A 17,555-nucleotide genomic window follows, 5' to 3' on the forward strand; every position below is an offset into this window, starting at 1 on the left:
CTGTGCAGGCATTTCCTGATGTATCTACTGTTTCTGAAAAATACACAACCCCATCTTCTGTTGTCACACAGGCATATGTTACTAGATCAGTGTTCAGTGCTCCATCCAGCAAAACTTAAAATGGAAAATTTTCTCTCAGTATCTCTTGCACACTGTTCATAAGTTTCTTTTCATCATGCACTCTATCTAGCAAGCTTCCACTAATGCCTGCTCCACCAGCTGGAGTGTAGCCTGGTCATTAGGTCTCATCCGTGTCAAAGAAGGTGTTTATTGTTAATGCAAAAAGCAGAATTTGTGCCATAAACCAACCAAGCAATCTTTTAATCTATGGTATCTTCTTAGTATTTGCTGGTCTTTACTCCAAACCCATCCATGGTGGTGGTTTTTCTGGATGACAAATTGGTTGTTTGCTACTGATACTTTATTATCTGAAATACGTTTAGCTGCTGCAGCACTGCTGCTAAAAGTACCAACGGATGACTCTGAAGTTGTTGCAGATAAACAGTTTAAGTCTCTTATGCTTATATGGGATCCTGAAACAAAATTCAAAAATGATTTTGAATAGTAGTTCTTCTAATTTCTTCTCACTCTATTATTCAGTTAATTATTTACATTTTTTCAGAAAGGATGCAGATCTGATTCCAAGTTACCAAAAAAACTAAGAGTGACTGTGCTTAGAGTGCATTTAATTTTGAAATAAGACTGATTGAACTCACTCACATTTATATTTTTTGAAAAAAATTTATAGGATGGGGCTCCCCTTAGAAAATTGAGTTATGCTGAAGTAATTTATAGCATAGACTTATGTCATTACTGTTATGGTCTGTAGTCATGATGTTCCAAAATAAGGGGCATTAATTATGTAATGTAAAATAAGACAATACTCAGTGGCAACTGGCAACTCTAGATTTCTCTTACTGCAGCTTTCTATACTGTATACTTGCGTGATAGATAACTAGTTAACTAATTAAACAAGCAATAAGGATTAGCTATGCTAAAGTTTTTTTTCCTAGAAAAAAAAAAACGTAGCAAACATCTTGAGAATTTAATTGTTACATCGAACTTACACTAAAAGGTAAAAGGCATAGAGAGTCTTGAAGAATGATGCATTGCAAAGTCAATTAGTTAAGTAACCAACCAGTTAATCCACATGGTTTTTCAGATATATCCACATCTTCATCCACATCATTTTCTCCCAATATGCAGTTTTCCTTAGGATGTTTCATTCTTGCAAGTAGGCCCTGCATCATCTTCTTGCACTGCTTATACTTGATAGTTTTCCTTTCTTTACCCACACTATTTTCTTCAAAATATTCCCAGTTAGGTTCTCTTTTACACCCAGAAGCCATGACAGATTTTCTGTTGCAAAAGTGTGGGGAAATATAGGAAGCTGTGCACGTGCCACTGAATAGTGTCTTCCCTTTTTCTTTCAGTCCACTCCACTGTTCCTTTCTATGTTCCCTCTGTGCTATCCTATAGGATGTGTCTCTGTCTAAGACAATCTCTTAACTAACTCCTCTGCCGTGAATTGCTCAGGTCCACCACTACATAAACACAGAACAAAAACAAATCCTATTTCTCCTGTGACCTTTGCTTTTGTCTGCTGAGGAACAGAAAATGAAAGCTCAAAACTTTCAAGCAACAAGAGCTGGTAGTGAGGCTGGACAGACTAGAGCCATTAATTCATTTTTATGAGACAGAGTAAGTATAGCATGTTTATGATGAGATAACTAACTTATTTTAACTGATAAATTTAGTACTTTATTGACAATTTAAAAAAAATAATCAAAATATACTATTTAAATTGATTTTTATCCACCCAAAATATACTTTTTAAATTGATTATTATCCAAATACCTACAAAGGTATTTTACAGCCTTGAAAGGTTATGAGATTTTAGAACTTCAATATTGTGTTAGTCTGTTGTTCATATTTACACTTCATTTGTGATATGTTTACAGCAGCTAATGTGTACTGATCTTCTAGAGTGAGAGATTAACACTCTAGAGCAGTGTTTCCCAATTTTATTTGGCCACAGAACCCTTTTAAACTCGGAAGGAAAAAAAAAAAGCGCTGCCGGATCTGAGCGCAACAACACCTCTCCTCCCCCTCCCCCAAAGACAGTCTGGTATATGGAGATGAAAAAGTAGACCACAAATAAGTAAGGATAATAATAATGAACAAATGCTAAATAAGGTCATGAGATCAACATTTAGTTTAATTGCACATATTTAAAAACAAAAATCATATTTAATATGTATAAAAAATAAAACTAAAAAACTAATATGAATTATATTGGCAGTTTTCAATGTGAAGAGTGTTTTTTCTTCTTTTCTTGGCAAATTCTTTTTATATTTTGTTTAGTACTAAAAAGTTGGCTTTGCATATCTGGTGCTGCGTTCAGTTGATTTCTGTATTTTGTTTTTATTGCTGCATAATTCGAGAACCCAGTTTCAGACAAGTATGTGCTGGTGAATATTAACAACTGACGAACTGCACGTCTTGATAAAGCTGAATATTCTTGACATAAGCTGCCCCAAAATGTAATCAGATGTAAACTTCTTTAAATTTTTGTATTAATTGGCCATCTGAAGTGATTTTGATTAGATTTTCATAACCTGCCAGAGAAAAACTGACTGGCTTTCCTGTTATACTTAATGGATTTCAAATCCAGTTATTGTTGTCATTTATGGTTGGAAAATACTTCATGATTGTGTATAAATCACAAGATGATCTGCAATGTCCTGGCCAGGAAGAAGAGTGCAAGAGAAAGATTGGGGCAGAGTTGTCTGGCCAGGAGGGAGGGTACAAGATGGGACTTGGGGCAGGGTGTCAGAGCAAGCTGGGAATACGGGCTCTTGGTGGGGAGGAAGTGGGGGGGAGGGGAGGAAGGCGGATATGGGTGCAGGGTCTGGGCATGAGGGGGGATGCTTACCTGGCTTGGCACCCTGATGCAGCAGGGAAAGCCTCCAGGCAGCATGCTCTTGTTCCTGGGAGAGCGAAGATGCTCAGTCTCCCCCCGCCCCGGCTATGCAATGGGGAACCCAGCACAGCTGCAGCACCAGGTCATGCTTCCTGCTGGCGGGGGGGGGGGGGGGGGAAGGAGGAAGAGACAAGAGTAGAAACCCCAAACTTCCCCACCAGATCAAACTCTGCCACTTCCACAGCAGGCTGGGGAGGGGCACAGGGGAGAAAGAGCAGCAGCACATGGGGGCAGCAGAGACCGAGCGCGCCCCAGGTGCTGGTGGAGGGGTCAGCAGAGCCCAAGCCACGCAGGCAGGGTTCCACGCAGGCAGCAGTTTTAAAACGCCGCAGTCCGAGAACAGCTCCTTGGCTATGCCCACTCCTCCCCCTCCCAGCAGCAGTGGCTGCTGTAAAAGCTACCACCACCTACATACGGAGAAGATGCGGTTGCAAGGTACCGGAACAGGGCAGTCCTGTGGGGTGAGGCAGTCGCACTGGATGGTGGAGCGGCCTCAGTCACACGCCCCCAGAAGCCCGTCCTCACTGGCAAAGCCCCAATGGGAGCTGCCTACGGGTTCTACAAAGAGCGGGGGAGCAGAATTTTTTCACAGAACCCCAGGGTTCCACAGAGCACCATTTGGGAAACACTGCTCTAGAGCATAAGGATGCCTCTCAGGAGGGTGGGAGGAAGGTCTCCAGTTATTAAGAAAAGGCAGGTGTTAGTAATGGAGGATTCAATCACTAGAAACAGACAGCTGGATATGTGATGACTGGGAGAACCATATGGCGACTTGCAAGCCTGGTGCAAAGGTTGCAGATCTCTCTAGACATCTAGATAGACTTATGTGTAGTGCTGGGGAGCAGCTGGTGATTGAAATACATGTAGGTACTAATAATATAAGAAATGATAGGAGAGAGATCTTGGAGGCCAAATTTAAGCTTCTAGGAAAAAGATTGAAATCTACCATCTCAATGGTGGCGTTCTCTGAAATACTTTCAGTTCCACGCATAGAGCTAAGTAGACAGGCAGAACTACAGGGTCTCAATGCATGGATGAGATGATGATGTAGGGGCTTAAATTTATTATGAACTGGGGAAACTTTGAGAAAGGGGGAGCCTATACAGGAAGGATGGGCTCCACTTAAAACAAAATGGAACCAGACTGCTGGCACTTAAAATAAAAAACCTTGTACAGCACTTTTTAAACTAAGGGCTGGGGGAAAGCCAACCAGTGCGAAGAAGCACATAGATCAGACAGAGACTTGACTTAGAGAATCTTCATTTATAGACCCCCCCACCCCCGCAAATCCTAGTACAGAGGAGAGAATGGAAGACGGGTTATGGGTCAGATCTGATGAGAAACAGTCAAATGAAAAAGAGTCCCATTCAATCACATCACGTAATAGCAGATAGCTAGATAGTGACAAGTTTTTAAAGTGCCTGTATACAAACATTATAAGTTTAAATAATAAAAATGGGTGCACTAGACAGCCTCGTATTAAACAAGGATATTGATATAATAGGCCTCACAGAAACTTGGTGAAATGAGGATAATTAATGGGACATAGTAATAATACCAGGGTACAAAATATATCGGGAGAACAGAACACGTCGAGCGAGTTGGGGAGTGGCACTATACATGAAAGAAAATGTTGAATCAAATGAAGTAAAAATCTTAAATGAACTAAACTGTTCCATAAAATCTTTATGGATAGTAATTCCATATACTAATAATATGAATATAGCAGTAAGGATATACTTTCGCCCACATGACCAGGAGAGTGATAGTGACTATGAATTAGGTAAGGGAGATTAGAGAGGCTATACAAATTTTTAAAAAACTCAATAATAATGGGAGATTTCAATTATCCCTATATTGACTGGATACGCATCACCTCAGGATGGGATGCAGGGATAACATTTCTTGACACCTTAAATAACTGCATTTTGGAACAGTTGATTTTGGAACTCACAAGAAGAGAGGCAATTCTTTATTTAGTCCTAAGTGCAATACAGGATCTGGTCAAAGATAAAATTTAACATCCCTATGGTGGGAAAAATACCACAGCAGCCCAACACTGTGGCATTTCATTTCAGAAAGGGGAAACTAAAATCTCTGAAAGCTGCATGGAAACTTTTCAAAGACACCAGAATAGAGGACCAACTTAAATTAAAACCCCCAAATTAAAATCCAAGAAAGCACTACTGTAGCTTAACTATCAAGTAAAAGAAGCAGAGAGAGATAAAGAGGCATCATTTAAAAAGTGGAAGTTAAATCCTAGTGAGGAAAATAGAAAGTAGTATAAATTCTGTAAAATGAAATGTAAAAAAAGAATTAGAAAGGCCAAAAAGGAGATGGAAGTACAGCTAGCCCAAAATTTAAAAAGTAATAGCAAAACTTTTTTGAAGTACATCAGAAGTAGGAAGCCTGCTATACAATCAGTGGGGCCACTGGACAATTGAGATGGTAAAGGAGCATTCAAGGACGATAAGGTCTTTGCGGAGAAACTAAATAAATTCTTTGCATCAGTTGTCAAGGCTAAGGATGTGAGGAAGATTACCAAACCGGAGCCATTCTTTTAGGTGACAAATCTGAGAAACTGTCCCAGACTGAGGTGTTGTTAGAGATGGTTTTGAAACAAACTGATAAACTAAACAGTAACAAGTCACCAGGACCAGATGGCATTCATTCAAGAGTTCTGCTGAAAGAACTCAAATGTGAAATTGTGCAACTATTAAATATGATTTTGTAACCTATTCTTTAAAATATTTTCTTTATCAGATGATTGGAAGCTAGCTAATATGACACTAATCTTAAAAAAGAGCTCCAGAGGTGATCCTGGTAACCACAGACAGATACGTCTGACATTAGTATTGGGCAAATTAGCTGAAACTTTAGTAAAGAATAGAATTGTCAGACACAAATAAACATAATTTGTTGTGGGAAAAGTCAACATACATTCGGTAAAGGGAAATCATGCCTTACTAGAGTTCTTTGAAGGTGTCAACAAGTATGTGGACAAGGGGGGGGGGGGGGGGCTTCAGCGGTTATACTAAGATTTCCAGAAAGCCTTTGACAAGATCCCTCACCAAAGGCTCTTTAAAGTAAGTTGTCATGGGACAAGAGGGAAGATCGTCTCATAAAAAACTAATGTAATTTAGCATCCCTAATCAAGAGATCAAAAACTAATAATAACTGGTTAAAAGATAGGAAACAAAGGGCAGAAATAAATGGTCAGTTCTCAGAGTAGAGAGAAGTAACAAGTGGTGTCGCGCAGGGGTCCATACTGGGACCAATCCTGTTCAACATATTCATAAACATCTAGAAAAGGGGTAAACAGCAAAGTGGCAAAATTTGCAGATTATACTGAACTGCTCAAGATAGTTACGACTGAAGAGCTTCAAAAGGATCTCTAAAAGCTAGGAGACTGGGCAACAAAATGCCAAATTAATTATAATTATTATCATGTATAAAATAACGGGGATTAAATTAGTTACCACCACTCAGGAGAGAGATCTTGGAGTCACTGAATAGTTCTCTTGAAAACATCCACTCAATGTGTAACAACAACATCAAAAAAGCAAATCAGCAGTCAAAAAAGCAAACAACGTTATGAATCATTAAAAAAGGGATGGAGCATAAGACAGAATATCTTATTGCCTCTGTATAAATCCACGGTACACACATCATGAATACTGTGTACAGATGTGGTCACCTCATCTCAAAAAAGATATACTGGCATTGGGAAAAGTTCAGGAAAGAGCAAAAAAGGCATTAGAGATTTGGAACAGCTGCCATATGAAGACATTAAAAAAAGACTGGGAGTTTTCAGCTTAGAAAAGAGGAAAGAAAACAAGGAGGGCTTATGAGAGAGGTCTATAAAATTATGACTGGTATGGAGAAAGTTAATAAGGATAATTTACTTACTTGTTCCCATAACATAAGGGCTAAGGGTCACCAAATGAAGTTAATAGGTAGCAGGTTTAAAACAAACAAAAGTAGTATTACTTCATGCAACACATAGTCAATCCTTGTCAGAGTATGTTGTGAAGGCCAGGCCTTTAACAGGATTCGAAAGAGAGCTAGATAACTTCATGGAGGATAGATCCATAATAGCTATTAGCCAGGACGGGTAGGAATGGTGCCCTAGCCTCTGTTTGTCAGAAACTGGGAATGGGTGACGGGTGGGATCACCTGTTCTGTTGATTTCCTCTGGGGGCACGCAGTATTGACCACTGTTGGAAGACTGGATATTGGGCTAGACAGACCTTTGATCTGACCCACTATGGCCATTCTTATGTTCTAAAGTTGGGAAGCAGAATTTTTAGGTAGTTTAAAGCACTGCTTTTTTTAGTTATCATGGTAACTGCTAAATCAGAATTGAAATGAAGGAAAAACAAAACAGGAAAATACTTATGCTCTAACATACCAATCTGTAATGTTTAAAATTGCTTCATACCAGTGGAAAGATGGGATTCCCAGCTTTCAAAAAGTTTATAAATCATTTGTTTCTAGTCACAAAACTGTCATTGATCCCTTACCTATTGTATCACTTGTTCAGGATTGAGAATCCCAGAGTTGAGTCAAGAGTAGGGATGTAATAGTGTAGTCGATTAACTGATTACCAAAAGCTTATAGGTTAATGCTATAGACAGCACACATCCCCCCCATGCCCCCAAACAGTAACTTTTTTAGCAGGCTGGCCAGCAGTCTGTCTCAGTCCTGGCTTGCACTGGGTCCGGGACCTACCCCCAGCACTGGCTTTGCATTTGAAGTGTATTAAGAGGTAGGTAGGCAGGCAGGCCGGCCAACTAGGTTCTGGCTCATACTGGATCCAAGAGCTCAGACCCCTCTCCCCCCGACCTGGACAGGAGCTGCTGTATCAAAAGCAGCAGCATGGGGTGTCAAGCAGCAGGTCCATGAGGGGAGCTGGTTTTTAAACTAGCTTCCCTTGCAGACCAGCTCCTGCCTGGCGCTTGTGCTGCTGCCTCTGACACAGAGACAGCAGCGCAGAGTGGCAGAGGGATCATCGTGAGTGGGAATGGATTGCATTGGCTGAGAGTCCCACCCCCAGGGACTACAGAATAGTGGAGTAACCGATAAGAATTCATGAGTTTACTTGGCTATTCAATTTACCTATATTTAACATCCCTAGTCAAAAGATCAAAAACTAATGTAATTTTTATTTCTGCACTCATTATCAAAACTGGGGCAGTCACCACTTACCTCTCTCCCACTTAAGTCCAAATATATTTTTCTAAATTATGTCGAACATTTTCCAAAAAAACCCCCACTGATTTTGAGTGCTCAATTAGAGACACCTTGATTTTCAGAAGTGCAAAGCACTAACTGAAGTGCAAGAGGCTGCATGTACTCAATAGGACTGAAAAAAAATCAGCCTATGTGGTCACAACATGATATCAGAATTCAGCATCCCCCTTTATTTGGCTGCAGGTGATTCACTTACCATTATAATTTCAAGAGCAGGAAGAATTCCCAACTTCGCCAGAGTTTTGAAAAATGCATCTCTGTTCTGAGGTTGTAATGTCTGAGAAAATGCGCAAAACTCCTTAAAAAAGTTAACCTATAAAATTTGAAAAATATTAACAAAACATTTGTGTAATTAAATTCATAGCATATCAAAGACAATTAGTTAAATGGACAAAAACACTCGAGCAACCTGTTATACTTTTTTCGGTAATAATGGTAAAAGGCAGCAAGGAATCATTTGACTTGTCCAACTTGAATCTCAAATTTTGTTATATGGCAAATACAGAAGAAAAGCCATCCTGAAAAAATGGAAGTGAGCATCTAGTTATTTTACTGAATTGAGCATATGAAGGATTAAAATGGTTGTATTTAAACAGATATGTCCAGTCAACATTAACTATTTTTGTTTCTCCTATGAGTAGGTTCTTGTCTCTAATATCATAGTTTGTGTTAGTGAAAAATGAACAGTTTCAGGGAGAAATGCTGGCTATGCAATATGGTGTAGAGAATCAGGGTGGCAGCTATAAATACAAAACTAACGGACTTCAGAGGTCATCTTTCCTTTAGTTAAAGCAAGTCCAAGACTTCTCAGTACAAGTCAGCCGGCAGTCCCAGTGGCCTGTAAACCATTTAAATTTGTTCATAGTGACTTTTCAATCATTTCAGAACTTCAAGACAATAGGCCTTTGACACACTGATACAGACAGAATTGTGGAACTCAGCAATGCTGTGCAGGACAATTTTACAACTATTAATAGTGAAGAAAATTTTGAAGTGTCTACATTATACTGTCGTAGCAATAAACTGATTATCACCAGTAAAATAAAGAAATGACAATTTACTCATTACTAGAGATTTTGAGGAGTCACACAAGAATTTGTTGCTTCAGCATGGTTTTCCTAACGTTTTAGGAATACCTTTTTGAAGTCATGAAGAAGTAACTGAAGGAAGGGCTTACAGTGTTAGTTTAATACTTAAATCTCTGAAGTTTCAAACATGCAAATTAAAGGACTCACCAATTCACGTCTTTTGTCATCATCTGTAGCTTCATCTGTTAATTGTGCAAAAACTTCAGACAGAAACTTCTCATCTTCCTGCATAACACATTATATAACAATTTCTATTACATCATAATAGCCAAAAAGAGAAAGACATTCTCTTACACAATGCCCAATAAAAAATTTAATAGTTATATACAGGCATAAAATATAATTCTCTATTTGTGTGTGCTTTAGAACGTAGCATAAGAGCTTTGGAGGTCTTGCTAGCTAAATATAGGTCATATTCTTGAACATCATCATAAACAAGGAAATCCAAACATGAAGATTTGAAAGTGTATGGTTCAATGGATTTTATTTCTGTGAGCATTATTTTCTGTGAAAGGCCTTACATAAACTTATATTTTGGGTTAAATTTTGCCCTCAGATAGATACATTTATAAAACTCCTACTGATTTAAGATAGGACAAAATTTAGATCTAAAGTTTTAGATTAACAATATACCTTCATTTACACTACAGTAAAAAAATCTCAAGTTCTAACGCTAAACTTTTTAAATCCTATTGTTCTGTAGAAGAAACTTATCTGGAAAATTCAAAACCATCTCTTAACATGTTACTACAGAAAACAGTTACCAAGCTTGCTTCTTCAGGTGTCATACTTACATAAATACCATTTCCCTGATTCTACTCTCTCTCAGTTCTCTAATTATCCCATTCCATCTCCATGTACTCAGTTATACAGATATAATTGTGTTCATACTAATAGGCTACATCTACACTGGCCACAATTTCCGGAAAAGCCATGCAAATCAGGTAAGTCAGGATAGGGAAATCCGCGAGGGATTTAAATATCCCCCGCGGATTTAAATAAACATGTCCGCCGCTTTTTTTCCGGCTTGGGGAAAAGCCGGAAAAAAAGCGTCTAGACTGGCTCGATCCTCCGGAATAAAGCCCTTTTCCGGAGGATCTCTTATTCCTTCAAAGTAGGAATAAGAGATCCTCCGGAAAAGGGCTTTATTCCGGAGGATCGCGCCAGTCTAGACGCTTTTTTTCCGGCTTTTCCCCAAGCCGGAAAAAAAGCGGCGGACATGTTTATTTAAATCCGCGGGGGATATTTAAATCCCCCGCGGATTTCCCTATCCTGACTTACCTGATTTGCATGGCTTTTCCGGAAATTGTGGCCAGTGTAGACGTAGCCATAGAGTTTTGCTAGTTTAGTTATATATGCAAAACCTTCCTAGTGTTGACAAATCCTGAATCAGTTTGTATGAGCTGGACCCTCTAATGCCTTTCCCACATGTCCGACTTCCAGGTAGGTAAACTACAGAAATTGGAAATACAGGTTTCCTTCTGTTTAAGTTCAATTACCTCAACCCCCAAGGAAGCTCTAGATCTAAGTAACCTTTCCTAATTTTCATTTACTTCTCCAATTTGGTCTGCTTTTTTCTCCTAAGATAGTGAACAGACAAACAAAAAATAACTAACTAGAAACAAACACTCTAGGATTATGCCATGGCTTGATCCCCAAGAAGCAGAGCATGGGCAGCTTGTGAAGAGAGGGCTGGGGGAGGCAAGCCCCCAATCCCTCTGCTTCTACTCAGGCCTCCAGCCTCCCTAGCCCTGTAGTACGGGGAAGGCAGACAGCAGTTGGCTCCCAGCCTCCCCAGACCTAGTGCACAGGGAAGGCAGGCAGTGGGCAGCCCCCCCAGCCTCAGCACTGCAGTGGGGGAGGGAGGGCAGTATGCAGCTCCCAGCCTCCCTGGCTCTGGAGCACGGGGAAGGCGGGCACTTGGAAGCAGCAACACTCCACCCCCAGAATGCCTATAGTAGGTGTTCTGGGGTGGGGTGCAGGCAGGGACAGGCTGGCGGTTTGGGAAGGCTGTGCCTTCCCCCGCCTAGCATACCAGTCACCCATGGAGCAAAGAACAGCAGCATGAACAGCAGGAATATGAACAATTAACTGGCTAACCAGTAAGCCTCATCTTTAACAGGTGAGGCTTACTAGTTCCAGTTAACCAATGGGGGCTGGAGCAGCTTCCCAATGCTATAGACAATTCCTGTCTGCAGCAGGTCCAGCCTGGGTGCACTGCAGGCAGGGGCATCCCAGCCAGATAGAGCAGCCCCTGTCTATGGCCGGCCCAGCAGTGGCACTCCGACCCGGGCCCTGTTAACTGCTCAAGTCTCCCTCCCTCCAGCTGGAGTAACCCCCCCATGATGTCCGCTTTTAATTGGTTAACCATTACATGTAACCAGTTAACCAATTGAATAGGATTTTACATCCCTAAATTGAACAGTACCATCCCTAGACTGTTTGGCTATTCCCCTCTCTCCCTCTACACCAGGGTTTCCCAACCTATGGGTCAGGACCCAAATATGGGTCATCATTACATTTCAAAAGGGTCACCAAGTGTCTCCCTAGGTGGCTCTGCCCTCTCTCTTCCCCCGCATTTTTGAATTGCCTTGGGTCACCAAGTCTTCCTAAATTGTCAAAATGGGTCCCCAACCGGAAAAGTTTGGGAACCGCTGCTCTACACACTGATCTCTGTATTTTTAGGTATAGAAAACAAGTCCTGAAGAATCATGATACTGCTGTGTAACTCTGGTGCCTTCAGTTTAAAAGTACTTCACAAGTTTTTAAATATACAGTGAAACAAAAGACAGAACTATGTAGCACTTTAAAGACTAACAAGATGGTTTATTAGGTGATGAGCTGGGTCTGGCCCACGAAAGCTCATCACCTAATAAACCATCTTGTTAGTCTTTGAAGTGCTACATAGTTGTCTTTTGTTTCAGCTACACCAGACTAACACAGCTGCATCTCTATCACTATTAAATATACAGTGACAACATTAGAGCTTTTACAATGTACACCAATTTAACTATGCAAAAGCACTTTACTATGTACCAAGCTGTAAAAACCAGCATCATAAGAAGAAACAGGCCTGAGAATGAGGGGAGCGTGGGGTGCGGTGGGCTGGAGAGAGGAATTTTGCTGGGGCCTAGTGACTGAAAAGAGCCCAGGGTTCCTGGCTGCTGCTAGTGCAGCAGCTAGGCCCTTGATATTGCTGCCGGACCTTTAGGGCTCTCTGAGCATGAGGGGGACACGAGCACGGAGAACTGGCTGTCCCAGCCCTGCCCCTTCTGTCTGAGACCCCACTCTTCTGGAACAGACAGACACTATCCCCATACCTTTCCCAGGAGCCCATGAAGGCTGTTGACATCCCTGCCAAGAAATATCTATCCATTATAAAATATTCACTTTTATGTAACTATGCTATCAATTTTATAGCTTACAGGTTGGACATCGGTTATCCAGCACCCTGGGGACCAGGGAATTTGCCACACTAGAGATGGTTCCCTGCCATAGCCCCCAACTCTGCCAGCTGAGGGTGGGGAAACAAGTGGAGGGACTCCTTCCAACCCCTGCTAGGTTGCCTGCTGTGTTGCTGACCCTGCTGCTGCTGCTCCAGCAGCCTGCGCTCCACAGGCTCCAGTCCCACCCCCACAGCAGCCTGTATGCTCCGGCCCCACTTTGCGGGTTGACCAGGGCTCCAGCCTTATGCTGCTGGAGGCTGCCACCAGTCTAGGCCTTGGTCCTATCTTGAGCTGTTGCCAGCCTGATCCTGAGCTGCCAGGGGCTGCCCCAAGCTCCTGCCCCATTCCGCTTCCTTACATTTCTCCTGTACTGCCCTCCTGCCACTAGGGTTCTGGGGTTCTCGGATACAGGAACATCAGTGGTCCAGGTTGCCGGACCAGAGAATTCTGGTTTTGGCAGGTGCAACCTGTACCAGTAAATAAGCTTTCAGATCAGTAGATAAGGCAATTACCCTTTTAAGATAAAGATTATTTAAAAAAAATTCTCTAATGAGAAGAATTAAATATTCTAAACCATATTCTGAAGAAATTTGATTTAAAATGTATTATAAAAACAGTACAAAAGGTGTCAAATTCCATATAGCACATGGACACTGCCTAAGGCCATCTCTACACTATGGGTGCTAGAGCAGCATCGCTACAGCACCATAGCTATGCTGTTATAACCCCACTACGTGGATGCAGACTCCAGCTATGATGTGGGTTTTTCCATTATTGTAGAAATGCTAGGATGAGAGAAGCATCCTATGCTGTGGGTTATGTTAGCACAGCTATGGTGCTATTTTTTTATACCTCGGGATGACAGTTACAGTGCTCAAAATTTTAAGTGTAGGCTTGCTTGATGCCAGCCTGTTTTTTGGAAACCAAGGAAGGCACCTGAAAAAAAAAAAGTTTAAGTATTTTCCAAATCTAACAGGCACGCATGAGCCAAATTCAGAAGCAAAATGTACCTACTTCTTGCCTTTTCAAAATTAGAAAGGGTTGGCTGGTATAGCTATTCTGGCAAGCCTCCTCCTACTGGAGACATAACTTATACCACAGAGAGGTTTTTTTTTAAAAAAAAAACTGGAATTGCTTATATCGGTTATCCAGATGAAATCTTATACCAGCAAAATTACTCTGATGGTATGACAGCCTGTGCATTAGGGCACAGTACAGCTATGTTAGGAGTGCCATTTTTGGCACTTATAACAAAAAGAACTATGCCAGCAAACCGAAGAGTAAAATAAGCCTTAGAACTCTGAAATTATGCATCATTAGTGATTGTGCAAGTCATCTCTGATGTAACTCAATAAGGATCCAGTTACACCTTCTAACACCTTTCTCCAGTCCATCCACAGGACAAGTGTCTAACTCAGAAGAGTCTGACCCTGTGTGCTTAAGAGACTTAAAAGTCTAAACAAGGTACAACTCATTGACAAAACTAATAATATAAGTTTAACCAAACCAATCCTGTCCTGTTATACTTGATCCACTCATTTCTGAATTTGGTCTGTTGTTCCCTTTTATTAGACCCAAATTATTGCTGCAAAGCTACTGGCTTACTCTAATTCTAAGTTATCCATCAATGTTCACAAGATCATTTGATAACACTAAATTAATTCTGAAATTGCACCACAAAATGAATATATGTAACTGGTGCATGATACTTGCACTGTAGCAAAGCAATATCTGGTATCTGTTGGTATTTCTAGAATTAGCAAACTTCTCCGCAAAGTGAATAAATAATTCAAAAGATAATTTCAATAAATACCTTTGCCATTTTTAGTTTAAATTTACTACGCTAACCAGAAGTTTGTGAGGAAAGCAACTGGAGCTGCTTCTATGATTAGCTTTACAAGTTAACTCCTAAATTTTTAATCCTATTACCTTTCATTAAAGTCACACTTTAAGTGAATGAGGGTGTCAGAGACGGAGCAGCTGGGTCAACTTTTTTTTTTTTTAAATAAGTTTTCAAAAGAACAGTCAGAATAACAACAACAAAAAAAGAATTGATTAGTCCTCCCCACTATTAGGAAAGGCCTGGCTTGTCTCCTAAAGAAATGGACCATCTTATCACAAACAGGGACATTTGCAGCTGCAACTATTCAGAGTAAGTGTTCTGTCACGCAAAGCCGAGGGAGCATTGGAGTTGGGGATAATGCTCTAGCATACCTTAACTCTACATCAGGGATGGGCAATAATTTTTGAAGGGGGGCCACTTCACCAACTTTCATACTGGTCATGGCTCGGTTCCAGCCCCCTGGAAAGGGCAGGGCCTCAGGGCAGAAGGGACAGTTCCTGTCTAGGTGCCATGCGATCCTAGTGGGGGGAGAAACTTTGCATGCTCCCACACCCCCAGGGCCAATCTGGCTTTGGGGATGGCAAAGTGTATGAATTCTCTCACCCTCCAGCCCTGCCAGAGGCGTGCAGCACCTACAGGGAACTGCCAGCCATTCTGAACAGCTGGCAGCTCCCTCTAGGTCCACACGCTCCCTCGTCCTCAGGCCAATTGGATCCTGGGGAAGGACAGTACACAAAGTCATTTGCTGTTCAAAATGACTGGTGGCTCCCTCTAGGCACTGTGCATCCCTGGCAGGGGAGAGAACTGCCAGCTGCTTTAACCAGTGAATGACTTTGTGCACTACCCTGCTCCTGGGTCTCAACTGACCTTGGGGAAGAGGCACGACAGGGTGGCCACAGGCTGGATCAAATGGCTTGGTGGCCCGGATCTAGCCCGTGGGCTGTATCTTGCCCACCACTGCTCTATATACTAGTCACATCCTTCTCAAGGTCCCCAAGATACTGTGGCTACATCCATTGCCAATTGACACCACTTCTCATACTGATCTCTACTTCTGCATAGTTCTTAAAGCCTACAAAAGGACAGAGGAGTTACAATGCAGAACACCTAGCCCATACTGGCATGGTGCTTGGCTCCAGTAGGGGTCAGGAGCTTACTATGCCAACTGGCATTTTTAATATTTATTTATCTATATCTACAAGTGGTAAGAACAGGGATTTATGAAAGAACAATTTAAAAAATAGATTTGGCAGCCATTGCTGCAGCCAGCATAATACAATACACATAGGACCCTAGTTAAAATATACTGAACATAGTTAAGCAGTAACAAACCATAGCTGAGGTTAATAGAAGGCTTTTGCTATGCTCACTTTGTCAGGTAGTGTAGCTGTTAACAGGCATGGATATCTCCCAACAGTTACCCCTGCACTATCTAACGCAATAGCATCTTAAAGATAGCAGGAGACTCCCCTATTCAACACTCAACACCTACAAACTTAGGATGTACCACATAAAAGGCTGTTTTACCTAGAAGTCCTGGATCAGGTGTTCCTATTGCAGTCAGTATAAACACTCAAGAAGGTTTATTAAAATGTCTTATATTGTTTTGCTATTAATGTGTTTTCCTCAAAGCATGCCATTTGCTGTTATCATCATTATTTGTACTGCATTAACACACCAATATGCATATTTTATGATTGGGAAGTGACTAGTTGACTATCCGATAAGCATTTGCTTATCAGATAGTCAACTAGTAACTTGATTAGTCGCTCTCCCCCCTTGCTGCCTCTATCAGAGTGAGGCAGCGGGGGAGGGAGGGGAAAGGGGGAGCGCGCCATGAGCTGGCTTAAAAGCCAGTTCTCCTCTAGCACCGTCTCTGTAAGGAGAAGGGTTGGGGGCACAGTGGGGAACTGGCAGCACTTCCACATTTGAAATATAGCAAGAACCAGGGCTCTTGCTACATTTCAAAGTGCCCTTACAGACTAATCGAATAGTCAGTGCAAATTACACTGACTATTTGATTAGCTGATTAATCTAAATTTAGCATCCTTACTATATAACCACGCCTTTCCTATTGGGATAATACATTTTAGATTTCCCCTCCTATGTGAATAGACTGCTTTAATTTACATATACCTTCTGTAGCAGCAGCTACTTCACCCTCATGATACGGAATACATGGCCTATGGAAAGTAGCTTTAAAAATTAAAAAAAACAAACAAACGACAGTATCCCCCACTTGCACCAGTAGCCAGGATTTGAGATGTATACAACTATAGCTCCCATCTAATTTTACTTTAAAATAAAATAAAATAATTTAGACTGCAAAATTTTCATTACAATGGTGGTGAACAATGAACAAGTGACAGAGACATCATGGTCTCAAGCACTCTTCAGGGGCCAGAAAAAAGAGGAGTTAATTGTTATAGGGATCAGAATTCTCTGTTAAAAGGAAATCAGAGTTTCACAAATATGCTGACGAAAACTAAAATGGAAAAACAGCACCCGGAAAGAGAATGGCGGGGGTAGGGGAAGGAATAAAAACAAACCAAAAAATCCCAACCTGAAGCATCAATGTTCTGAGAGGGGGTTCCAAAAAATAAAGGACTTTAATTTCATTATCATCTGCAGTAAGATCCTATACACGTAAAAATAAATGAAGGATAAAGGTGCCTCAAACCCAAGTTTTTTATTAATTTTGTTTACTAGCTGGATGAGGGAGTTGAGTTTCTTTATGCTATTAAACCAATTAACTAATGTCAAATTTACTCAAGTATGAGAAACTCATAATCCACAACCTAAAGCAAGCAATTTACTTCATATATATACTTTTTCTTCTGCTGCACATTCTAGGAACACTAGTTTCCAACTGGAATTTCACTACTTGAATTTCACTACTTCCCCTATGCTTTCCCTCCTTTCTGCTCTGTTAAAAACATAAG

The 17,555-nt window shown here is 41.1% G+C and overlaps 1 protein-coding gene across 4 annotated transcripts in view; it reads right to left on the reverse strand.

Annotated features, from left to right (window-relative positions):
* The window catches only part of PPP4R3B (protein phosphatase 4 regulatory subunit 3B), a 66,705-nt gene that overhangs the window by 24,477 nt on the left and 24,673 nt on the right, over positions 1-17,555 (reverse strand). For all 4 annotated transcript variants that reach the window (XM_006122137.5, XM_006122139.5, XM_006122136.5 and 1 more), the window contains exons 5-6: positions 9,472-9,549; positions 8,433-8,549 (exon numbers count right to left, since the gene is read on the reverse strand). In XM_006122137.5, the coding sequence (XP_006122199.1) occupies positions 8,433-8,549; positions 9,472-9,549 (195 nt within the window). The remainder of the gene's footprint in view (positions 1-8,432; positions 8,550-9,471; positions 9,550-17,555) is intronic.

This window comes from Pelodiscus sinensis, chromosome 3 (genome assembly GCF_052426305.1).
Source record: "Pelodiscus sinensis isolate ZL-2025 chromosome 3, ASM5242630v1, whole genome shotgun sequence".
NCBI classification, from domain to species: Eukaryota; Metazoa; Chordata; order Testudines; family Trionychidae; genus Pelodiscus; species Pelodiscus sinensis.